The sequence below is a fragment of the Sus scrofa genome, chromosome 1 (genome assembly GCF_054392235.1).
Source record: "Sus scrofa isolate SSC_HxYL_T2T_F1_AM1 chromosome 1, Sscrofa_HxYL_maternal_Yorkshire_Landrace_v2.0, whole genome shotgun sequence".
NCBI lineage: Eukaryota > Metazoa > Chordata > Mammalia > Artiodactyla > Suidae > Sus > Sus scrofa.
In genome coordinates this window covers 257,040,629-257,065,427 of record NC_139383.1, presented here as the reverse complement: position 1 = coordinate 257,065,427, position 24,799 = coordinate 257,040,629, and the positions used below count along the sequence as shown (strand labels likewise).

General features: G+C 47.5%; 1 protein-coding gene across 14 annotated transcripts in view; it reads left to right on the top strand.

Moving 5' to 3' along the window:
* The window catches only part of ABCA1 (ATP binding cassette subfamily A member 1), a 134,413-nt gene that overhangs the window by 74,546 nt on the left and 35,068 nt on the right, over positions 1–24,799 (top strand). For 5 of the 14 annotated variants that reach the window (XM_085011830.1, XM_085011727.1, XM_085011920.1 and 2 more), the window contains 17 exons: positions 1,859–2,099; positions 3,817–3,956; positions 4,301–4,417; positions 8,417–8,614; positions 9,596–9,801; positions 10,390–10,566; positions 12,094–12,316; positions 14,509–14,730; positions 15,794–15,998; positions 17,113–17,226; positions 18,272–18,443; positions 19,473–19,604; positions 20,471–20,613; positions 20,817–20,954; positions 21,786–22,006; positions 23,610–23,688; positions 24,492–24,694. In XM_085011830.1, the coding sequence (XP_084867956.1) occupies positions 1,859–2,099; positions 3,817–3,956; positions 4,301–4,417; positions 8,417–8,614; positions 9,596–9,801; positions 10,390–10,566; positions 12,094–12,316; positions 14,509–14,730; positions 15,794–15,998; positions 17,113–17,226; positions 18,272–18,443; positions 19,473–19,604; positions 20,471–20,613; positions 20,817–20,954; positions 21,786–22,006; positions 23,610–23,688; positions 24,492–24,694 (2,931 nt within the window). 14 annotated transcript variants of the gene reach the window in all.

Sequence of the window (24,799 nt, the reverse complement as noted above, 5' to 3'; positions counted from 1 at the left end):
GGAGGTGAATGCCATGCGGGCCTGGTGAGGCTGGATTTACACTGAGGGAGATCTGAGGAGGGCTTGGAGCTTGGGCATATGGTGTGACCTGGAGGATGAAGCTGCTTATATTCCGGTTGTTACACTGAGATGAAACAGGAGACGAGGCCAGGAGGGGGCCATTGCAGTAGAAGAGAAAGTAAGACAGCCCTCACTCACGCCACAGACGCTGATCAAACACCCACCCTCCATAGGCTGGAGGCCGAACAGCCCTGCTTCCCCATGAATGGGAGCACCTGGCAGAGGAGGTATAGTGTGTGAGCTGAGGTTTAGAAGAGTGAGTAGGGGGTTGCCTTTAAGATAGATTCTGGGACAAAGAGCCAAGAGTTTGAAATAACTTTGTCATTTATGTAGCCTCTATCCAAAGATGTGCTGGCTTTATGTAAGAAGACACTTGTCCTTTTGGTTGAGCGATGGCAGGATGGTGGTGGCAAGGCAGCCTGTGGGAAGAGAAGTGAGTGCTTTTACTACTGTTTAAAGATCTCCAGGGCTGTTCACCTACCAACAAAAGGAAATGTATTCTGGCTGCCTCTCCCCTCTCTGACAAGTGATGAAAAGCTAAAGTCAGGAAGAGCTGGCCTCCTAATCATGTTCTCTCAGTGTTAGATGCCCCCACTCTGGGAGGGAGGAATCTTTGTGACCTCTGACCACCCTGGAGCTCCTGGTTCCCCTCCAGAGGCAGAAGGCAGAGGCAGGGTCTGTGGGTCTTGGACCCTGTCACTTGTAGAAGCCAGCAGGCCCTGTGCGATGGAAAACTGGGCACATGGGGTCAGAACCTAGGCTGCCTCCAGGTCAAGTGCAGGTCCCTCGGCCCCTCCTCTCTTCTCCCCGAGCCTCAGCCTTCCAGGCAATGAGAACACGCAGTGACATTTCAAGGAATGTAGGGATTTATTAATGATTTATTGTGAAATGCGTGGAAATACAAAGTACACTATAAATATTTAATTATAAGAGCTACTGGGCCAAGAAGTCCACACGGTGCTGGAATACATTTGTGTGTGAGACAAAACGCTGGTCACGTGTGAGTCCCAGACGCAGCTCCTGCTGCCTGAGTGTCTGGCTTGACGGGGCAGGGGCTGTTTTGTGTAGGGCCCACTCTCGGATATCAGATAGCATTTGATTTTTTTCCTCATCACACTCTGCTTTAGCTTCATCATCTCGATGGGAAGTTGGGCCCTTAGAGAAGTGACTTTCCTAAGGCTGTGAGCTAATGAGAGAATAGCTGGGATTCAAACTTCGTTTCCCACCATGAGCTCTTTCCATTGCCTAATACTCGGCTGAGATTGCAGACTACACACACAGTGCCTTTTCTGCCAGGGCCAGAGGGCTCCTCAATTTCCACGATGAAATTTGAGGTGTTTTAGAAATGAGTCGGTGACTGAAGATGTGAGTGGTTCCTGACGTGCGCAGATGAACACATAGCTGTTCCAAGAAAGCATCCCCTTCTTCATGATAATCCGGATGAAACAAAGCTCCTCACTAGGGCCTTCGCTCACTTCTAAGCTGTGCTTTTCGGTCTTTAATATGTATGGGAATCACCTGGGCATCTCATGAAAATGCACATTTGCATTGTGGAGAGTTAGACCAGAACCTGCATCTCGGCCTCTCAGATGACGCTGATGACACTGGTCCCTAGACCACAGAGGGAGCAGTAAGGCTCTGGCAGTCCCATCACAAGGCTTCTGGGAAGCAACATCAGACAAGATACGTTCTGGGATGACGTTTTGGAGAGGTCAAAAAGTAACCTGTTTCTCTCTCTTCTTTCTCCTCCCTCCTTTCCCCTTCTTTCCTCTCCTTTTCCACCCCATCCCTCCACCAGCTATTCAGCATGAAGAGCTGGAGTGACATGCGGCAGGAGGTTATGTTTCTGACCAACGCGAATAGCTCTAGCTCTTCCACCCAGATCTACCAGGCAGTGTCCCGCATCGTCTGTGGCCATCCCGAGGGCGGGGGCCTGAAGATCAAGTCCCTTAACTGGTATGAGGACAACAACTACAAAGCCCTCTTTGGAGGCAATGGCACCGAGGATGATGCTGGCACTTTCTATGACAATTCCACAAGTGAGTGTCTGTGCAGACCCCAGTCCCGGCCCCAGCTGCCCTTGGTTCCAGACTCGGCCCTGTGTCACCTGCTCCCTTATGCTCACCCACCTCCTGTGTGGCAGCAGTGGATGTTTGTGTGTGGCTGTTTGCACACCAGACTGAGCTCCTAGAAGAGGCAGTCTTCTAATCTGCAAACTGTTGCCATGTCTGTGGATGGGGCCCGGCACATCCCAGGTACCCAGTGTGTTTGTCAGGTGAATGGATGATTGAAAGCCAGTCTCCCCAGTTTTCTGGGGGCTGTGGGAGGGTGGTTCCTGGAGTCATCAGGGATCTCCCTCTCCTCTCAGTGTGCTTTATAATAAAAACTTTAAATAACAACAACAATAAGAGCTAACATGTAGGGAACATTTTCTATGTACTGTGCATTTCATTTATCTCCTATAACCCTTACAAAAGCCCTGCAAGGAAGGTTTTATAACCCCGCATTTTTTAGGCTCAGAGAGGTTCAGCTGCTTGGTCAAAGCCACACCATAGCTAATCCACAGGAATCAGGATTAAACCAGATCTGCTGGCTCCATGCTTTTCTTCAGTAAACCACGCGGCCTCAGAAATAACCTGTTTACAGTGGCGTGTGTGTGCCCTCAGACTCGGGCATTTGATCTGATGTTTGTTTTTGGTTCTTAGCTGCGAGTTGGTGTTAAAGAACCTTGTAACTCCATATCTGCTCCCCACACTCGGGCGGTTTTGTGGGGATGTGTGTCCCGTCTGATGGCAGCAAGGAGCCGGTGTTACAGTTTTAGACAATAGCATCGTTTTCTTTGAAAACATGATGCGAGTGAGCCTTTCTCCATTTCCAACCACAGGTGTGTCTTTCAGACAGTGAGGCAGCTTTTTGTGTGTTACTGTAACACAAGAACCTTTTATTCTCTGGAGTGAAGCACTCCAGACATAGCGGGTTGCATTGCAAGCCTGAAGGGGATGGCACTATAGGCAGTTTTTTTTTGAAATGCCATCCCCCCTACTCCCTCACTTTGTAAGTCAACCCAAGGGAAACTTGACTTTCAAAAATGCAAATCCCTTTTTTTTTTTAAATCTTTTCAATATCAAGTGGAGGATACTTGATATTTAAAAGAACCCATAATGAATTTTTTAAAAAAATTCCGGAGTCCTTCTGGATAACCAAACCCTATTGTCTAACTTTGGATGTTACAGTTTGGGATTTTTATTACATCTGTTACATATGCTTTGATGAGACCTATTAATTAAAGGGAACTTTTTTATTTCTACTTAAAAACTAAAGTCTGAATTCAATCCTCTGGTTCCAGTGAAAACAAAGGGGTGAGGATTAGTATAAGCCATTTAGAGTTATGAATCTAGAGTTATGTAGGCTTGTGCATAGCAAAACAACAACAACAAAAAATTCTAGATTGTCTCAGTTGTGAGTTATCCATTATCAGTGTTATAGTAATTTCTGGTTCTTTATCAGGCATTGTTCTAGGGGCTCCACAGATAGCATTTCAGTTAATCCTCTCCACATCTTTGCCAAGTAGATGTCATTAACTTTATTTTTACCAAGGAGTCAGTTCGGGCTCACACAAGTGAAGTTGTTACATAGCCATTAAGTGGCAGAGCTGGGATTTGAGCTCAGAAACGGCCAGCTGGCTCCAAAGCTCTTGTTAGTTCCTACAGGTACATGACTGTGCATACAAATATTGGCCTTTCATCTTCTTCATAGCTCCTTATTGCAATGATTTGATGAAGAATCTGGAGTCCAGTCCTCTTTCCCGCATCATATGGAAAGCTCTCAAGCCTCTTCTTGTTGGAAAGATCCTATATACACCGGACACTCCAGCCACAAGGCAGGTTATGGCCGAGGTAAGCTGCCCAGGCCCAAGAATCTCTCTACAAATCTCCCTAGAGTTTCAGACAAAAAAGCAAAGGCAGCTTCAGATGAAGTGTATTGAGTACATTCATGGCTCTTCGAGGATTTCCTAAGAGTGAGAACCTCCAGTCTGCCCCAGGCCTGAGCTGACTGTGGAGGGCCAGCTCTCCAGCCCTGGGTACTTGAATCACTACTGCAGGCAGGCACTTCTTAGGGATGGGAAGGACTGGGAAAGAGCAGTCTATTCAGTTGCAAAGAGAGCATCTTTGCAACTGAATTTCTCCTGTCTCTACCTTTGTTGTTGTGTTGTTGCCCCTGGCTCACTGCTTGACTCCAGGTGAATAAAACCTTCCAAGAACTGGCTGTATTTCATGATATGGAAGGCATGTGGCAAGAGCTCAGCCCCAAGATCTGGACCTTCATGGAGAGCAGCTCAGAAATGGACCTTGTCCGGGTGAGTTTCCCTCTGATTATTACATGCTTGCTTGATACTAGAGATGTAAATTTCCTACCACTTTCCCAGAAGCTCTGGCTGGTTTTATTAAAGAAAAATTGTAGAATTCTTTTCATTTAACCAGTCCAGATAGATTGAACATAGCTCAAGGCAAAGGACTGTCACTTTGCAAAGATACAGGATGATGCACAGATAACCCCATTTCGTGCACATCAACATCAGTGCATGTGGTGGTCAGAATCGGGTTTCTAAGAAATTTAGTGAGTAGAGCAAGAGTTCGGTGATTGCAGGACCCTGATCATTTTCATTTCTTGCCATAGAGCCAACCGCAGCGTCTTACTTAGCCCTCCTGTGTCCTGGTAGGTCTTAGGTGGAGGTATGGGATCGAAGGCCCGGTCTGACCTGAAGACCTGTCTGAGATACTGGCTCCCCCCGGCACCAAGTGAGTGCAGAGCCGCTGTTACAACGTGGAGGGGAATTGCACTTAGTGCTTCAGAAGCACTTGAAGAGGGATAAGTGCTCTAGAGACAATTGGATTCAAAAGCAGAGGAGTCTGAGCAAGAATGGAATGTCTCCTTGCTTGAGCCTGAGTGCCATTTAATCACATCATCCTGCCTTGGGCTGAGTCACAGAATCATTAGACTATTTCCTGTCTCCATGGTGAGAGAGGCTTCTTCTTTTTGTTCCTGATGCTATAAAGAAGCAGAAATGAATTTTGCCAGGTTTCTTGTCTTGACATCTCATTGATCAGAGGGGCAGCTGGGTGTGAGAGGCAGTGTCTACCCTGGGAGGCATTCTCCCAGGCTGAGGACCCTCCCCTGAACCCTGAGAGGGATGATATCCAGGGGGCCTTCCAGTGATGGGAAAGCTAGTATCATCTTTGTTGCATTGGTCCTGCTATATATGCAGAATTCTTAAATTGAAGACCTTTGGAAACCAAGGGACTTTACTCATGAACTATAATTTGTTTGGATTGGCTGAATAATTCCTGACTAATAATAACAACAGCTTACACTCTTCAAGCATGGGTCTCTGTTGGATCCAGTCCCTCCTCTAAAAGGGATTCACGTGGTCCAGCTGTAGACAGCTCCATAGAGCTGGGTGTGGTCTCATCCCTCTTCTTCCCAGTCCTTCCCTTAGAATCTACATTTCCACTTGTTGGACTTCTCTTCCTTGTGAGTCTCAGAGGATGATGAGGGGCCCTGTTAAAGGGCCTCCATGAGCTTTGGTCTGTAGGCAGACAGATGCTTCCTTTCCTGTAACGTGTTTGTTGTTCCAAACCAAATAGCTCTCAGGCCCTCGGTTGTCAGGGGACAAGGCCCTTGTGAACATAGCCTGGCATTCATTAGGAATCCTGCTGGAGAGCTCAGGAATTGCAGTGGGAAATGTAGGAGAAAGGGGTGGTGTGTAGTTTGGAGGGTCTTGGGCCTCAAGCCAAGCCCTTTGACTTTAAGCTCTGGGGCACCATGAAAGGATTTTAAGCAGGGGGAGCTATAAATACTTTACTTTGGATTGACAGGTGGATGGAAGAGGGGAGAGGTGGAAGGCAGACGCCAGGGCAGAGACTGTCCAAATAGGTGGCCAAGGCTTTGGCTGGAAGTGAAGCCTGGTGACGGCTTGATTGCTGTCATGTATATGTGAAGAGAGGGGACACTGGGATGATTCTTGATTCTCTGCTGGTGGACAGCGGCGGGGCTGTCCAACAGGTTGGTGGGCTGGGGCCTAGAGTGTAGGGTGTGCTTAGGCTGGAGACAGGGACGCATCATCTTGTGGGTGGAACTTGAAGGAGTGTTTGCCAACTGCTTTGTTTTTTCTACTAAGGAGTGTTTATTTCACTCCACAAGCTCGGGCTTCTCCATCCTCTGTACCCGCTCCAGTCTTGCTTTGGTACTGGAGGTGACGCCTGAGGCTTCTGCTTTGTGGGGATAGTTCTTATCTTTGTTTTTGTTCAGCTTTATTGAGGTGTAATTGACAAAGTAAAAGCGTATTTAAGGTGTCCAACTTGGTGCTTTGATATTTGTACACATTGTGAAATGATCACCACAGTGGAGCTAAGTAACCTACCCCTTAACCTCACCGTTTCTCCTCAGCAAGTGTCACATATACATGACAGCATGGTGAACTCCAGTCACCACGCCGTATGTTGCATCCTCAGAACTCTTCATGTTGCATAACTCAAACTTTGTACCCTTTGGTGTTCCCGTTTCCCCAGCACCTGGCAGCTGCCATTCTGCTCTGTGGTAGCTCTTATCTTCTGCTGTCTCTGGCTCTGTCCACACCTGTTGCATCACCTCGCAGATTGTCCAGAGGCACTTCTCTATCTGAGTCATGGAAACCCATTGACACTAAACTGTTCTCCCTTCTGAGCTGTTCGTCTCCTTCATCTCAAGGCCCTGCTTTGTTCCTGGTTACTGCTCCTGAGAGTGATCTCCAGTCTCCTGGTCCCTAGGATGGTCATGTGATCAGTTATTTCATTGAGTGCCTCTCTCTAGCCTTGCTGCCCTCCTTGGCCATAATACCTAGAACACACTGAGCAGAGTGGGCTTCACCCCAGACATCTCCCACATGCTTCTGCTCACCTCTTAGCTGGGCAGTTTAAGTCTCAAAGTCACCCAGAATTGCTAACTGGTACCCTTGTGAACCATTGTGAGGTACAATTTTGTATCTATCTTGTTACCCAAACTACTTACATATCTTAACTGATGACAGTGTAAATTATTATTCCATACAGGAAAGCAATTTGGAATGAAAATTGTAAGAAGGGTAAAAAATGTGCTGTCCTATGTACCTCCATTCCACACACCCTCAGGGATATATCCTATACAGAAATCATTTTCAAGGAAGAAGTCACTGTATGAGGGAAAATGTTACTGCTATAATAATTGTTATTGTGAGAAGTTAGAAAGAGACTAAATGTTTTGGAGTATGGGGATAATGAAATTATAGCTTATATACTCTATAAAAGCCATATGCCCCCATTAAAATAATAAATATGAAACCTCATGGGGGAAAAAAAGTCTTATCACGTTAGTAGAAATAAGACTGACTTAAAAGATAGCAGAGTGTGGCGCTTTAGAGATACCATTTCAGTAGAGCCAGAGTTTCAGTTACCTTCTTGAAGGTATGAAAAGAGTTGCAGCTGATTCTCTGTTTCCATGCACTGAGGTTGGAGGAGACCCACATCTGTGCAGGCCCCTGCCCTGTCCTCTGCACCTACTGGTTTTCCTTCCCTTCCACTCAGACCCATGTGGAGAGCCAACCAGTTAGGGAATAAGAAATGGGAGAAAGGCCTCCTTTGCAGCATGACCCATTTGTCCTGCAATTGGGAAAGATCGTATTTTACTCGGTTTAACAGTAGCATTCTTTCCCCAAATTCAACAGCAAAAGCAGGTTTGTGTTGATTTAATCTAGAGAACAGGGCCTTAATGAGGAGTCATCAGCTTAGTCCCAAGAGAGAATGCTGATATAATGTACAATACAGTGGGAAGATAGAATAGAATCAGAGAACCCATGCCTCATCTCCTAGCTTTGTAACCTATTAGCTGTGTGACCTTTTGTTAGGGACTTGACCTCCCTGAACCTGTGTTCTCATCTGTGAAGTGAGAACTATTAAAGACACCTTCCTTATGGAGTTGTATGAGGTAAAACATTTAAATAATCCAATATAGTAATTGTACATATTAGTAGTAGGGCTATTTTTTTTACTGTAGTTAGTACAATTTACTACTAAACTGGGCCAGAAATAGATGGACTGTGGATTCAGAATGGTCTGACCTTGAGTCTCAACTCCATGCCTATGAACTTTATGACTCATCCTTGGTAAAAATCACTTTTTTTTTCCCCCAACCTCAGTATTCTCACTTGTAAAATGGCAACACTGTTACCTACCCCACAGTGTTCTATGAGGACAACTATGTGAAAGGGTTTTGTGAATCATATATGGTGCTTATCAAGACTTAGTTGGTGTTTATTACTTGTACTTTGTCATTGGAATGGCAGACGCTGTTGAACAGCAGAGGCAGTGACCACTTTTGGGAAAAGCGATTGGAAGGCTTAGATTGGACAGCCAAAGATATCGTGGCATTTCTGGCTAAGCACCCAGAGGATGTCCAGTCCACGAATGGCTCCACGTACACCTGGAGAGAAGCCTTCAATGAGACCAACCAGGCAGTCCAGACCATCTCTCGCTTCATGGAGGTGAGGATCTGTGCTGTGGACCCTTAGAAAAGACTTTGGCTTTCTCAGTACATCAAGTTCAGACATTATGTGTAGTCTTATTCATAGTAGTAATCCTCAAACCTAACATAGGGCATGGAGTACAAAAAGGCACTCAGCAAGTGTTAGTTGAATGACTGAATGAGTAAATGAACAGACCTAAATTCTAGCTTTATTCTGTCCCACTTAAGAATGTTTCTAGCCATGGTCTTCTTGGTTTTCCTGTTTTGATACCTAATGACAACAAAAAAGCATTCCCTTAAAAAGGACCAATGGGGAGTTCCCGTCGTGGCGCAGTGGTTAACGAATCCGACTAGGAACCATGAGGTTGCGGGTTCAGTCCCTGCCCTTGCTCAGTGGGTTAACGATCCGGCGTTGCCGTGAGCTGTGGTGTAGGTTGCAGACACAGCTTGGATCCCGCGTTGCTGTGGCTCTGGCGTAGGCTGGTGGCTACAGCTCCGATTAGACCCCTAGCCTGGGAACATCCCATATGCCGCGGGAGTGACCCAAGAAATGGCAAAAAAAAAAAAAAAGGACCGATGAAACTTACCTAAAAATCTAAAAGGACCGATTATGGTTTAAAATGTCACCCTCAAAATTATGTGACTTGATAGGGACACATGAAAGGGGTTTTTTGGTCTATTTGTTTGGTTAGTTGTTATGACTCAAAATTGCTAAGAAAACAGGAAAACAAGGTCTGATCATTGTTTAAACCTCTTTCCCTCCACAAGAATCAATCTTAAGTAACTTATCTCTAAATACTTCCAACATTTCTTTGAAATTGTAGTTAAAAACCAAAACCATCCATTTTCAGTCGAGTATTAGAAAATGACGTGAGAGAGGATTAAAGAGAGAATTAAAAAAGTCACGCATTTGGCACTTGCCTCTTAGCACAGAGTCTGCCTTGCCCACTGCTTGTTTTACTGGGCATCAGTGTTCTTACAATGGGCGTTCTTCCCTCAGTGTGTGAACCTGAACAAGATAGAACCAGTCGCAACAGAGGCTCGACTCATCAACAAGTCTATGGAGCTGCTGGATGAGCGGAAGTTCTGGGCTGGGATCGTGTTTCCTGGAATCACCCCAGGCAGTGTCGAGCTGCCCCATCACGTCAAGTATAAGATCCGGATGGACATCGACAATGTGGAGAGGACGAACAAGATCAAGGATGGGTAAATTGAATCCCATAATACCAGCCAGTCTTGGGGAAGTCAAGAGTGGTTAATATGACTAGAGGTACTTTATTTTAACTACTAAGTTGGAGGAAATTTCAAATAAAAAAGAGCTCAGATTGATGTTTGTGTAACTGGCACAGTCATTGTGAAGACAACTATTTCACAGGTCATAAAATATCATTATCTTTTAGTTCAGCTTTTCCGTTTAAGGGAAGTAGTCCTAAGAAACTAAATCAGTAGGAAAAAAAGAAAACAAAAAGGCATGAGGTTCCCTGTGCTAGCGTTATCCAGTTTATTTTGGGGCAAACAACCAGTATAGAAGGGGATGGTTACATAAGTTTTGGCGTGTCCACTTGTTGCAATGTTAAGCTGCCAGTTAGGGGTGGGGGTGGGAAACCAAACCAGCAAGTGGTTTGCTCCTCCTTTAATAAATTTAAAAACATGTGTACGTGTCAGCTGAGACTGGAAAGTAAGCTATAGAAATAAGAATAGGGGGTCTGTAATAGTGGTACGATTGTGGGTGGTGTTTGAACATTTCGTATTGTGGTTCCAAGGAATGTTTGCTCATCCGTGGTTTGGTTTTAGGTACTGGGACCCTGGTCCTCGGGCTGACCCCTTTGAGGATATGCGGTACGTCTGGGGGGGCTTCACCTACTTGCAGGATGTGGTGGAGCAGGCAATCATCAGAGTGCTGACGGGTATGGAGAAGAAAACTGGCGTCTACATGCAGCAGATGCCCTACCCCTGTTACGTCGATGACATGTAAGTTACCAGCGAGCCACCATCTTTACTTAACTGGTTGATACTGTTCCCAGGTGGCGTGAACACATGCACACTCACACATCAAGGGAGAAAACAGAATGCTTTGGTTATACTTATTTTATATGAGTGTGGATACTGGTCCCAGAATGGGCTAAAATAGGATTTCAGCTACTGCAAAAAAATTTGGTTTCGAAGTTCTGTGGGAGATTTCAAGAAATAAGACACCAGAGGTAGGCAGTTGACTGTTTCAGCCATGTCACAGACACACACCAATAATCTTCACTCCTTTCTCATCCATGGTTTCAAAGCCTTTTATTTTTTACACTCTTATCCTTTTGGTCAATATCAGCCCAATCTGCAGTTTTCAAATGTGTCATGATGAGCACATGCCAAACACATCCACACATCCCCCAAACTCAGAGACACATCGCCCTAGACTGGTAAAAGCCAACCTCATGCCCGCTTGTCTGTTGCCTCTCGCTAAGTGGTAAACTGCATTTTGAAACAATGCAAATACTGAAAAAGCCCTTTCTATCTTAGACTTTTTAGATAATCTTTTAGTGCTTCGTCACTGTGCTGCCAAGTTCTCAGTGTGGGGACTGTGCCTCTGGAGCTAATGACTTTTGTGTGAGAGAGAGAAGGGGGCAGAGGTGTAGTTATTGCAGGCATCTGAAATATGCTGTGTCTCTTCCAAATTCTGGAAACTTTCTCATTCTCTGTTGTGTGTGTGGAGATCAGAGTGCAGAAGGAACATGGTTCCTCTCCTTGTATTTCTCCCTGCTTTGCATTGAACCACCTCTTTGCAGAGCTCACTCTAGCTTTTCCAGGTCACCAGGATTTATCTTGTTTTTCACTTTCAGAAAGATTAGCTGGTATTTTTCAAAGGAAGACTTCTCTAAAGACCCTCTAAGCTAAGATTTACTCTAGAAAGGATGTCTTAGGATGGGGACATGATAGGAGTTCAGAGGCTCTCAGAACCTTTGCCTCTTGTCACCTACCCACCTAGTAAGTGCATAAATGGTAAAGCTGGGACCTGAACCTTGACTTTTAGAGTCTAGATGCTGTGTCCCTTTTACTTCACTGCATTTCCTACTCTCTTTTGGAATCTGACACATTACTGACAAGAGCTGCCTTAAGTGTGTTTCTGCACCATCTGTTGTAACAGTTGTGCAAGAAAAGCTGATAGTGAGATGACCTTGAAGGTGTTGCACTTTTATGAGAGAAGGAGTTGGGTTTTTTGGCTTTGTTGCTTTTGTTTGGTTTGAATACTTTATCAGCACCCACATTTATCTTAAAGACATCTTCCAGCTGCCTAGTTACTGAAGCAGGCCTCTGAAGGAGTTTTCTTTGGCAGCACTTATTTGGGAACTTGCATCACTGCATTGCCTCGCTCACCGGGCATACCTGCCTGAGTGCATGGGTCCGCCCAGCTCCAGCTCAGTCCTGGTGCTTCCTCTTGCACGCAGGCCCGGAGGCTTTGGCCCGGGAGCCTAGATCGTGCTCACCTTTATCCCCCCACCCTTCCAGCTTCCTGCGGGTCATGAGCCGGTCAATGCCCCTCTTCATGACCCTGGCCTGGATTTACTCGGTGGCTGTGATCATCAAGGGCATCGTGTATGAGAAGGAGGCGCGGCTGAAGGAGACTATGCGCATCATGGGCCTGGACAATGGCATCCTCTGGTTTAGCTGGTTCATCAGTAGCCTCATCCCTCTGCTTGTGAGCGCCGGCCTGCTGGTGGTCATCCTGAAAGTAAGACCGCCTTTCAGGCCCCTCCCTCCTCCCTGCCGCAGGCTCCTCAACAGCTCCTCCTCAGCATGGGCTGCCTGAGGAGAAGAAAAACACAGACTCTTTGGGAGGGAAGGGGTCCTACATGCCCTTTCCTGCAAATCCCTCATTTTATAGTTGGGGAAAGTGAGGCCCAGGAAAGGCAGTAACTTGCCCAAGGTCAAGCCAGCTGGTTAGCAGCTAAGTGGGACTAGAACCCAGGGGTCTGGTTTCCCAGATGAGCATACAGACTTAACACCGCCATGCTGTCTGCTTGGCAGTGGTCCATGACAGCCTCTGAAAGTTAATCATTTTCTTAGATGTATTAGGTGGTGATGCTGCCAGAATTTCTAAAAACCATCATCAGAAGGATATTGTTGCAGGTTAGGATTTTCTGGAAGCAGAGGCTGAGACAGAGTTTGGCATCTGGGTTTTTATTAGGGGTCCACATCTGTGGAAGGGATGGGGAGGATGCAGGATTGAGAAGAGGGAAGAGTTGGATTGTAGGAATGGCCCAACCCCATGGGTTCTCTGGCCATGGAGCTGGAATGTCCATCCCTTTAGTTTATCCCAAGAACTCCTTCCCTGACACCCCATACTGCAGGCCCCTCGATCAGTCATTGGAAGGGTGTGCCCCAGGGCCAGGTAGCTGTCTGAGATGAACCCAGAGGGGTGACATGTGAGGCTGTCTGCTAACAGTCAGGCAACAAGTCTCTCCTTGAAGAAGACCTTGTACAGTGAAGGTCTGTGTCCATCTCTTACATTAATAGCTTTATAGGCCAATTTTCTTTCGCAATCGTTTCATTTAAGAATGCATCATGTAGGAGTTTCCACTGGGCTGCAGTGGGATCAGCAGTGCCTTGGAAGCGCTGGGACACAAGTTCAATCCCCAGCCTCACACAGTGGGTTGAGGATTCAGTGTTACCCCAACTATGCCTTAGGTGGCAACTACAGCTCCCATCTGATCCCTGGCCTGGAAACTCCATTTGCCTCCAGGTGGCCAAAAAAAGAAAAAAAAGAAAAAAGAAAGAAAGAAAAGAATGCATAATGTAAAAGTAAATGTCTCTCTTTATTTTTTTAAATTAAATTAAATTAAATTTTGTTTTTTTCTAGGGCCGCACCTGCGGCATATGGAGGTTCCCAGGCTAGGGGTCTAATTGGAGCTGTAGCCGCCGGCCTACGCCAGAGCCACAACAACGCGGGATCCCAGCAGCGTCTGTGACCTACACCACAGCTCACGGCAATGCCAGATCCTTAACCACCGAGTGAGGCCAGGAATCGAATCTGCAATCTCATGGTTCCTGGTCAGATTTGTTAACCACTGAGCCACGATGGGCACTCCAAAAGTAAATGTTTTTAAAAGGTGGGGAAGTAAAAAGGGAAAAGAACTAACATTTAATTTAATGCTAGCTACTATTCATTACAAATGAGCACTCACAGATTGCCAAGCACTGTTTAAAACATGCACATGTGCTGTCCTACAGCCTCACTAACCCATTTAACATGCGAGGAAATGAAGCCAAGGAACGTTAAGAACTTCACTGAGGCAGTATGGCAGAGCAGTTCTGGATAATATCAAGCCTTGCTCATGTTCTGGTATCTTACGGCCAGGGCTGAGCTCTGTGGTGGGCTGGTGGCCCTGTGATGGGTGGCTGAGAGCCTCTTGGGACAGCTTTGTGCTGAGGGGCCACTTAAAATAGAACCATCTGCTAGAGAGAAACTTGAAAATCTACAGAGTCTAGAAGACTGTGGGAATCAGGAACCTATGGCAGGTGATCACATGGAATGTTCAGATTGTCTGGCTATTTTCCTTGGCTTTTGGAGGGAGAAGACAGGTGGGATGCTATCTCCCCCAATTCTTTCTTGGTGCCAAAAGTCATAGTCCTTATAAAAGGAGAATCCAAAAGATATTGTTTCTTGGAGAAGCAAAGAACAAACTTGTTGAAATGAACTTTGGTGAATATCAACCCTGGACTTTGTTCTGTTTATGGCTCTACCATTATTTTTCTGTGTAGTTTTGGGGGTCGTCATTTCCCTTCTCTAGCTCTCAGTTCAGTCATCAGAGAAATGAGTAGTGCTGTTCCTCTATATTGTCTATAAGATGAGTGGGATAAGCCCTGGCTGCTTCCCATAGATCACTGCTCATTGAGTCTCTTATTGGGTCTCTTCCTTCCCAGTTGGGAAACCTGCTGCCCTACAGCGACCCCAGCGTGGTGTTCGTCTTTCTGTCCGTGTTCGCCGTGGTGACCATCCTGCAGTGCTTCCTGATCAGCACGCTCTTCTCCAGAGCCAACCTGGCGGCAGCCTGTGGGGGTATCATTTACTTCACGCTCTACCTGCCCTACGTCCTGTGTGTGGCGTGGCAAGACTACGTGGGCTTCTCTCTCAAGATCTTCGCTGTGAGTGACTCTGGCCCCTCTGCAGCAGCTGCAGTCACAGCTGCCCCTGTATTTCACCTCCAAGGGGAGAACAGAAGATAAGGGATTCTCTTTCCAGTGGGATCTGAAACCTTAGTTCTAGATGCTGTGCTCCTTGAAGACAGGGACTGTGTCTTATTACACTGTTGATCTTTAGTCCTCTGAGTGAAAGCTGGTTGAAGTGAACTGAATGGTATTTTTTAGGGAGCCAGGCTGCACCATGATCTGACAGTGAGGCAAATGGTGCTGGGGAACATCTTTGGACAATCGAGGCCACCGTTGCCTTTTATCTCCCAGCTTTGTTGGCCATATTAAGCTCACTGCAAAGTCACTGCCACAGATAGAACTGAAAACTCTTGAGGTCGGAGATGGCTTCTTCTAGCCTCTTGTATTCCTTGTGTCCAGTATAGGGTTTTGTTTGAGTAAAACTTTCTGAACTTAATGATTGAGGAACAGGTGCCACCTCTCCCCTCAAATCCATGACTTCACCACTCCCTCCCTTATACAGAGGAAGAGGCCTTTGAAGGTGTGCAAGCTCCTAGAAGAGTGAGTTGTCCCCTGAATTTTTCATAGGATGTTCCAGGCGTTTCTGTCACCCCTTAGACATCAGTAGCCCCAGACAGGCTCCTGTGACACTGAGCCATCCCTGGCTGAGCAGAGAGCTTGAGAGGAGCTTGATGATTGTGTGTGTGTGTGTGTGTGTGTGTGTGTGTGTGTGTGTGTGTGTGTCTGGATGTCCGTGTGCATTTTACAGGATTGCTGAGCCCTTGAGGCATCTTTAGAAGCATAAAATTCTAAAAGTTTTACATTCTATCATATATGCACTTGTGAAATGTCTGTGCATAATGAGTGGTTATAAATAGAATCACTTTATATGCTGCCAGAGAGCCCACTCCCCTAAAGGGAATCTGTAGATGCATATTTCCATATCTTGTAATTGATCCATTTTGCAAATTCACATTTCTCCAGGTGGCATTTACATTAGCAGTGATAGGAAAATGAGAGACAAGGAGATGGATGAGTGACTTTTGCCTCTTTCTCACAGAGCCTGCTGTCTCCTGTGGCTTTTGGGTTTGGCTGTGAATACTTCGCCCTTTTCGAGGAGCAGGGCATCGGGGTGCAGTGGGACAACCTCTTTGAGAGCCCCATGGAGGAAGATGGCTTCAACCTCACCACCTCAGTCTCCATGATGCTCTTTGACACCTTCCTCTACGGGGTGATGACCTGGTACATCGAGGCTGTGTTTCCTGGTATGCTGAACCTCCACTCTGCTTTAGTCATCTGCCAGGGAAATGGAATTTCTAGCTGTAGAGATTTTCTCTCTTTGTGCTGAAATTTCTGCAGGGCCTGGGTGTCCCTAGAAAGGGGTTAGGGCTTTAGACCTATGGCAGATAGTCCAAGAGGAGGCAGCAGATGCTTAAAGTACAACTCTTACCACTGATATAGCTCTTGTTTCTTAAGCACAGTGTGCCAGGCACTGTGCAGAGTGTTTTACATACTTTGGTTCTTTTAATCCTCATAAGACTACTCTGAGGTGCCTACTGTTCTGACCCATTTTTGCAAATGAGAGAACTGTGACTTGAAGAAGTTAAGTAACTTGCCTGTGGCCACACAGCTGGCAGGTGTTGGTGTTGGGAGGTGAACCCAGATGGGTTACACTGGGTTGGCTCAGCTAGCCCAGAAGATTCCTCCCAATACTGACCCAGTTCTCTAATTCTGTACCCCCAAATTATCACCAGGGGAGGTTCTGTTTCCTAAGTACAGCTTGTGACTAAGAAGATACATTGGCTGTAAGCCCTTGCCTATGATTTCATCCCATTAGTATTCATAAAAATTCATTTTGATACTTCCCTTAAAGAAAAAAATCTCCTTGACCAAGACCTGCCTTGGATACATTTTTATAGAAGATTGAATTCTGAGAGAGTGGGGTTTAACCCTTTCTAGTTCACTTTCTGATTTTCCTCTAGCAGAATACACGGGAAATGTTCATTCCCTGTGCCTACATGAACTCCTCCCATTGAATATGCAGTTTCATAGCCTACAGATCTGGATTCAATTGCTGGGTCCTTTCATCTTGGGCTGAGTGATTTTGAGTAGGCTGTTTATCCCTCAGTTTCCTCATATCTAAAGGAAGGATGGTATCTGCCTCGTGGGGTTCCTGGGAAGATTCAGAGGTGCAGGATGTGGGTCATGCCTGGTAGATCTCAGCAGGTGTCAACTCCCTCCTCACCCACCTCCGTTCCGTTCCATCCTGTCTCTGAAGACTGTGTCAAGCAGAGACCTCAGGGAGGCTGTCTCTGGCTCAGATACCTTGGGAATGCTTGGACGTTGCAGAGCTTGGCTCAAACCTGTGCCTTCTTCCAGGCCAATATGGAATCCCCAGACCTTGGTATTTCCCTTGCACTAAGTCGTACTGGTTCGGTGAGGAGAGTGATGAGAAGAGCCACCCTGGTTCCAGCCAGAAGGGACCATCAGAAAGTGAGTGCTGCTGACCTGCCCTCCCCTTAACTATGGTGTTGCTTCCCCTTCTGGCTATTAGGGACAAGGGGTGGCTCTTACCACCAAAGAGTCTAAGACCACCCTTGGGGCAGAGAAATCACAGGAAGTGCGCCCTTCCAAATTCTCCCATGCATTTGTTTCCGGTGCTGTTGACTTAACGGGGAGTCACTGTCTGGGTTCCTGAGGGACATTTCCCTTGTTTTCTTGGCTTCTGGAAATGTGGCTCTTGATCTTTTTGTGCTTTCCCCTTCCCCCTTCCCACCAACATGCCTGCATACCCACATACTTGTCATGCCTTCCTAACAGCTAGAAAGAAGAGGGAAAGACAGTGTGAGCTATGGCTTCGCTGCCTGCCTTACTGGCATCCTGATGACAGATGAATGAGCCTGTGCAGGTTGACACCAAGTGGTTGCCAGAGCTCATCCTGTGCTTCTTATTTTCTTACCCTTCATTTCTCAAAGTGAGAACCCTCTCCTGGCTCCTGACTGTAGGTAGTAGAAAGATGTTCATGGTTCAGCCCCAACACCTTTCAACCACTAATCTCTTCTCTGTTTTGACTTTACCATTATTTCTGGAATGTTATGCAAATGGAACTATACGTTATCTAATCTTCGAGACTGGCTTTTTTTCACTCATTGTAATTCCCTTGATTCCTCCAACTTGTGATGTGTATCAGCAGTTCATTTCTTTTCATGGCTGAGTAGTATTCCATGGGATGGCTGTACCACAGTTCCATGGTGTTTTTAGATGTATTTTCTAGATAGCTTTCCGTATTCTACACTTGGATTGCTTGTCAGCGCTTTCCCCCACAGTAGACTCAGTGCTCCTTGATCACTGTATTCCCATCACCAACACTAGTGCCCAGAGAGGTCCTAAATAAGTATTTTGTCTGCCTGCCTGAGAAATCAGAAATAGCCATGGGGAGAGGGCAGGTGTAAAAGTACAAGCCCCGCCCCCTGTATCTTTACACACCTCCGATTAGTGTCTTCTGTGGGCTCATTTCCCATCTTCTGTCTCCTCACAGTCTGCATGGAGGAGGAGCCCACCCACCTGAAGCTGGGTGTGTCCATTCAGAACCTGATGAAGGTTTACCGAGATGGCATGAAGGTGGCCGTCGACGGCCTAGCCCTGAATTTCTATGAAGGCCAGATTACCTCCTTCCTGGGCCACAATGGAGCCGGAAAGACCACCACCATGTAAGAAGAGGGGGTGGCACTCTCAGAAACAGCCACAAGAAGATTCTGTTGTATGGTTAGAAATTCACACCGAAGGACATGGCATTGGTTACCAGGGGCAGGGCAGGGCACATGGGGGGTTGATGAGTATAAAAATATTCTCTAATCATGAGTGCTTTCCAAATGCTGCATGTTTCTAGATATGTTTCTTCAGGTTCAAATAGGCTGGGGGCGTTTTGATGACGTTTCCCATTTAGTTCTCAGAATTCTGTAGTGGTTTTGGAACCTGAGGCTATGACAACTCTGAGAAAAGGTCTCTCTCGGAGCTGCTTTGGTCTAAACTGTGAGGCAAAAATGTTGAGAGAAAGATTGGCTATGTTGGAGGGAGGAAGTCATTTCCAGGATCTCTGTCTTAAGCAGATGTGGGAAACAGCTGGGCAGCTGACTATCTGATTGCCTTCTGGGACCTATAAGGACCTTATAATGGGTAGTTTGCAGAAGGGAGCAGGGGCCATAAGAACACCAGAGTTAGCCTCAGTGGCTTTCAGTGTAGTCCATCAACTATTGCAAAGGATATTTTGGGGGGTGGGGGAGGTAACTGTCTTTTCCTGTTTTTCTTTCATACATTTTTAAAATGCAAAATCAATATATTATGAATATCGCATAAAATCTTTAAAAGGTGCACAAAAATCCTACCACCTAACACAAAAATGATGTTTATATTTAAATAATTTGTTCTAATCGGTCCATTTTCCATGAGTATAATCTTATGCATACAAAACTCATGTTTTAAAGTGTACTTTCCATTGCAAATTGGAATCTTCATTTAAAAAATGCCGGTGCTAAAATTGCCATTTCCAGCCAGTAGGCCCACTTCTAGCTGTTCACTAAAGCCAAGACTCCTGTGGTTTGTGGAGGTCTGCTGGGGTCCCTTAGGAAGCAAAGGGGTGGAGGGCTCTGCCATCTGCTCAGACTCTGCAGCCTGGAATGGAGCATCTCCAGGAAGAGGGCTTAACCCTGCCTCCTGTACTTTACTGTTCTTGTCCTCAGGTCAATCCTGACAGGGTTGTTCCCTCCCACCTCGGGTACTGCCTACATTCTGGGAAAAGACATTCGCTCCGAGATGAGCACCATCCGGCAGAACCTGGGGGTCTGTCCCCAGCATAACGTGCTGTTTGACATGTGAGTACCAGCTGACCCTCTTCAGATGTGTGACATGAGTCATGGGTGGATGAGACTTAAGCATTTTACCTTCTTTGGGGGCAGCAGGCCTCACCTTCTTGGACATGTTGAGACCTGGTTGTCCTTCAGTTTGGGAAAAGTAAGAGATCTGTTGAGAGGGGAGGGTACATCTGTCCAGCTGGGTGGGAGGGGGCTTGGGAACTGGTGCTCTCATTTCTGTTCTTCTGGAGTAAGGACATCCTTTCTCCCGCCACACCTTCCCCGAGGCCTGTGCCGATCTCACCTGGCGGTACCTCAGGGCCCTTGGTGTGATGGCCCTGGGTTTGCTGCTCAAAGCTTTTGCTCCCATTCAGTTTGTCCATCAGCAGGCAGGGAGCCCCGTGGTGACTAGAGAGAGACCTGAGCTCTGTGACCTTGGACAAGGTCCCCCTTCTGGGCCCTGGTTTCCTCTTGCCTGCAGTAAGCAGCTCAGGCTTGTGTCCTTCACAGGGACTTCTCTAAGGGCTGAGGGACTTCATGTTTGGGGGGTGCTGCTCCCCGCCAATGCTGAGCCAGCTCCTTGGTGGGTGGGGCCATGAGGGCCCTTGAGGACCTGCTGCTTGATGCTTGGGGGCTGGACCTGCAGGGAGTAGGGTGGACATGACCTGTGGCTTTGCCGCTTTGGCTTCTTGAGCAGCTCATGTAGTTGCTCACTGCTGTTCCACCTTAAGTCCTTCCTGGAGATTATTTTTCAGAAATTGATAAAGTTGAAAAAAAAATAAAGAAGGCGGCAGGGAGAAAACCATGCCTCTTGTGTTCTGGGTGAGGAGGGATTGTGTTCTGGTGCATCCTGCGGGGCCCAGAATGGACCTGGCCTCTGTCCCCAGGCTGACTGTTGAAGAGCACATCTGGTTCTATGCCCGCCTGAAAGGGCTCTCGGAGAAGCACGTGAAGGCCGAGATGGAGCAGATGGCCCTGGATGTCGGCTTGCCACCCAGCAAACTGAAAAGCAAAACAAGTCAGCTGTCAGGTGAGGCCTGGAGCTGCCTTTCTCCTCCCCTCCCCCTCCCCCAACCACACACTCAGGGTCCCCAGCTTTGGGGAGAGAGGGTTGGAAGGTGGGTTAGGAAATGTGTCCCTGGCTTGTCCCCAGGTGGACACCTCCATCTGTCTCTCACCACCTCTGCCATCGCTCTTTGTGGCTGGTCCTGGAGCCTGTCTACTCTCTCATAGGAGGAATGCAGAGAAAGCTGTCTGTGGCCTTGGCCTTTGTCGGGGGATCCAAGGTTGTCATTCTGGATGAGCCCACAGCTGGTGTGGACCCTTACTCCCGCAGGGGAATTTGGGAGCTGCTGCTGAAATATCGACAAGGTCACTGATGTGTATTTATTTTGCTTCCTGGGCTGGGAGGGGGAGGGGGGGAGAGGCTCTCGAAGTCTGGCTGAATCATGGCCGTTCTTGCTAGAGGAACAGAATTGCTTCTCAGCAAGAATGCGGAACTGACCTCTGAGCTCAGCTCTGGAATGTGGGTGGGAGGCCGCGTTTATAAGACACTTCAGATTGATGCTTCATTCCCTAGGGCTCTGCAAGAATAAGAGAAATGGGGTAAATGGGGTCCTCTGTGCACCACCAGGGTTACCCCCAGCATAGAACCTTCCCATGTATGATGTAATTATATCCCCTACAGACTGAGATTCCTGAGAGCCGAGGCTGTGTTGTCATTCATCTCTGACCCTATGTGGGACACTTCATTTGTGTGCCGACAGGACAGATGAATAAATGCATGGATGGGAGTGGTGCAGGAACATGATGGGCAGTCAGCTTGGAGGGGTGGAAGGAACACGAGGTGGTGCAGCGCAAGGAGCTCAAGCTGGCTCGAAACCTTGGAAAAATTTAACTTGCCTCAGTTTCTTATCTGTAATAATAGTGCCTCCCTGCAGAGGATGAAGTTAAGTGAGGATGGATGTAGCCCACCTAGTGCACTGCTGGCATGTAGCAAGCTCCCAAATAAACATTCCTGTCCTTTTTTCTCTGAGGATGCAGCAGCGACCCTCACAGCATTGCCATCCCGGGGTCGCGGGCACTCAGGCCTCTGGGTCTTCCTCCCATGCTTAACCCTGCTCAGTCCTGTTGTCCCTGCCCCTGTGGTCAGTGAGCACAGCGGGCCTCACCTGTCCCACGTCCCTGTGTTTGTGCCAGCAGGCCGCACCATCATTCTCTCCACACACCACATGGATGAGGCGGACATCCTGGGGGACAGGATTGCCATCATTTCCCATGGGAAGCTGTGCTGCGTGGGCTCCTCCCTGTTCCTGAAGAACCAGCTGGGGACAGGCTACTACCTGACCCTGGTCAAGAAGGATGTGGAGTCCTCCCTCAGCTCGTGCAGAAATAGCAGTAGCACTGTGTCGTACCCGAAAAAGGTGAGTTGCAGTCTCTGCTGGGCTGGTGCCAGGTCTGAGGAGTCCGGACTCATTGGCTGTGAATGTCGGGTCCACATCTGTCCCACTCTGCCATGTCGAGACCACCATCTCCTGCTCTCTGGTTTCTTCGAGACCATGTCATACCTTGTACATGCAAAGCTCAGGAGACTTCTGTTCCCATTGTCCTAGCTCTGTTGAATCCCATTTCCTTTTTCACATGGAGGTATGATGAGTGATGGAGAAGGTCCTTGGAGGACTTTATTTTGTTGAAGAGAGACTTGCCAAGAGTTAAGAACCTTGGCTGCAGAATGCTGTGATGTGCCTGCTCATTACCTTTAAATCTTGTTGACCTTAACTTTTAAACTACAAAACAATACTTATGGAGCACCGATTTCATGCTAGTCACTCACTCTAGCAAACTTTGGGTGTAAAAAGACATCACAATAATAATTAATTCATTGTGCATTGTTGTCATTTGCAAACTTTTTTTTTTTTTTTTTTTTTACATCTGTCACCTCAAAGGCAGAGCAACCCTGGGAAGAAGGTATTGCAGTTATTATCCCAAATGAGGGAAGTGAGAAGCCTATAGGGATTTAGTTTATTTTCAAGGCCACCCAGCAAATGAGTAACAGAGGTGAGATCAAAACCCAATAACCAAGAGTTCCGTTGTGGTACAGTGGAAACGAGTCCAGCTGGTAACCATGAGGTTGCAGGTTTGATTCCTGGCTTCGCTCAGTGGGTCAGGGAACTGGCATTGCCATGAACTGTGGTGTAGGTTGCAGACATGGCTCAGATCCCGAGTTGCTGTGGCTGTGGTGTAGGCCAACAGCTGTAGCTCTAATTCGACCCCTAGACTGGGAATTTCAATATGCCATTGGTGAGGCCCTAAAAAGCAAAACAAAAACAAAAACAAAAACCCAATAACCAGGTATATTTTCCCCTGTCCTGCAGTACATGCCTGAGATGTATTTATGTGTTGAAACAGTGGCACCTAAAACACTTATATCTTGGCCTTGATGTCCTGTCCACTCACTTGCCTTTTAACCAGCACCTGGTGACTCAAAGTGTGGTCTGAGACCAGCACCATTGGGATCACTTGGGAGCTTGATAGAAATGCAGAAACTTGGGCCCAACACAGACTTCTTAAATAGAATCTGCATTTTAACAAGGTCCCCTGGTGATGAACACAAATTAAAGCTTGAGAAGCACTGAACTAGACAACCAGGCAGGCAGTTGCCTGCCTGAGATGGTTGGTGAGTGTCTGGTTCTGGCACTCCCTGGCAGGCCATAGTTCTTTTGAGAGGTCTGCTTGTCATGCACCCAGCACCCACATGTCAGATCAGACAGTGGCTTCAGAAGCCAAGGCTGCCCAGTTGCATGCCTCCCAGGAGAAGCTTTTTGCTCTAGTTCTCACACAGCCTCTTGGAAGCCCCCTGGCGAAGGTGGTGGTGGCTGTACCTTGCTCGGTCCCTGACCCGTTCTCACCTCCTTCTTTGCCATCAGGAGGACAGTGTTTCTCAGAGCAGTTCTGATGCTGGCCTGGGCAGCGACCATGAAAGTGACACACTGACCATCGGTAAGGACTCTGGGGTTTCTTATTCAGGTGGTGCCTGAGCTTCCCCCAGCTGGGCAGAGTGGAGGCAGAGGAGGAGAGGTGCAGAGGCTGGTGGCGCTGACTCAAGGTTTGCTGCTGGGCTGGGGCTGGGCGGCTGTGGGAGAGGGTGCAGCTTGGTGGCGGATTGGCCTGATGCTTGCTGGGAGCCTGGGGCTTGGTCTGGGAGCTGGCAGGGCAGTGTCCCAGAGAACTCAGATGACTGGGGTGGAGAGTCCTTAGGGGAGTGGATCTGGCTGAACACTGGACACTGGAGGCCAGGGATGAGGAGCTGAGGGCCACGCCAATGGGGTAGGGATTGGAGTTCAGTGCATAGGAAGGGTGAGAGCCCAAGAGAGGAACAGCCTGCTGGATTTAGCCCCAGGAGGCCAGCATCAAAGTAACATACATGGAACAGAAATCGTCACCCTGGCCATGTCTTCCCAGTCCTGACAGCTGGCTCTTCCCAGGAAGATGTCTCCTTCTATAAACCGTTGGGTTAGTGCTCTATTGAGATAGAAGGAGCCTCCTTTAAAAGGTTAGAAAAAGGTGAAGAATCTTATAAGGTTTCTTTAGTCAAGTTTTCCAGGGAAGAATCCTAGAGTTTAGGGAATAGACACCAGGCTTTCAACCTCAAGAAGTCATCCAGCCCCCTTCCTGCCCCCCACCATGCTCTAAGAACCTGCACTGTGCCTGGCTTTGGTGATACAAGGTAAGACACAGTCCCTGCCCCCAGGAACTCTTGGGCCACAGGTGAATATGTGGAATGACTTCAGTGTCTGGGGCAAGAATCAAGTGCAGGCGGCAGACTCTGAGGAGTAGGCAGGGAGTGGCTGGCCCTTAACCTGGAGCCACTGAGTTGGCTGAACCCTCTGTGTACTTTGGTCCCTACAGACGTCTCCGCTATCTCCAACCTCATCAGGAAGCATGTGGCCGAGGCCCGGCTGGTGGAAGACATTGGACATGAGCTGACCTACGTGCTGCCCTACGAAGCTGCCAGAGAGGGAGCCTTTGTGGAACTCTTCCATGAGATTGACGACCGGCTCTCAGACCTGGGCATCTCCAGTTATGGCATCTCAGAGACCACCCTGGAAGAAGTAAGTTCAGAGGCTGACAGGATATAGCAGGGCCAGCAACCCTGAGACCAGACCACTGGCCTGCAGCTCCACTGGGATAGCATTATGTGGCACTAGGCATTGGGC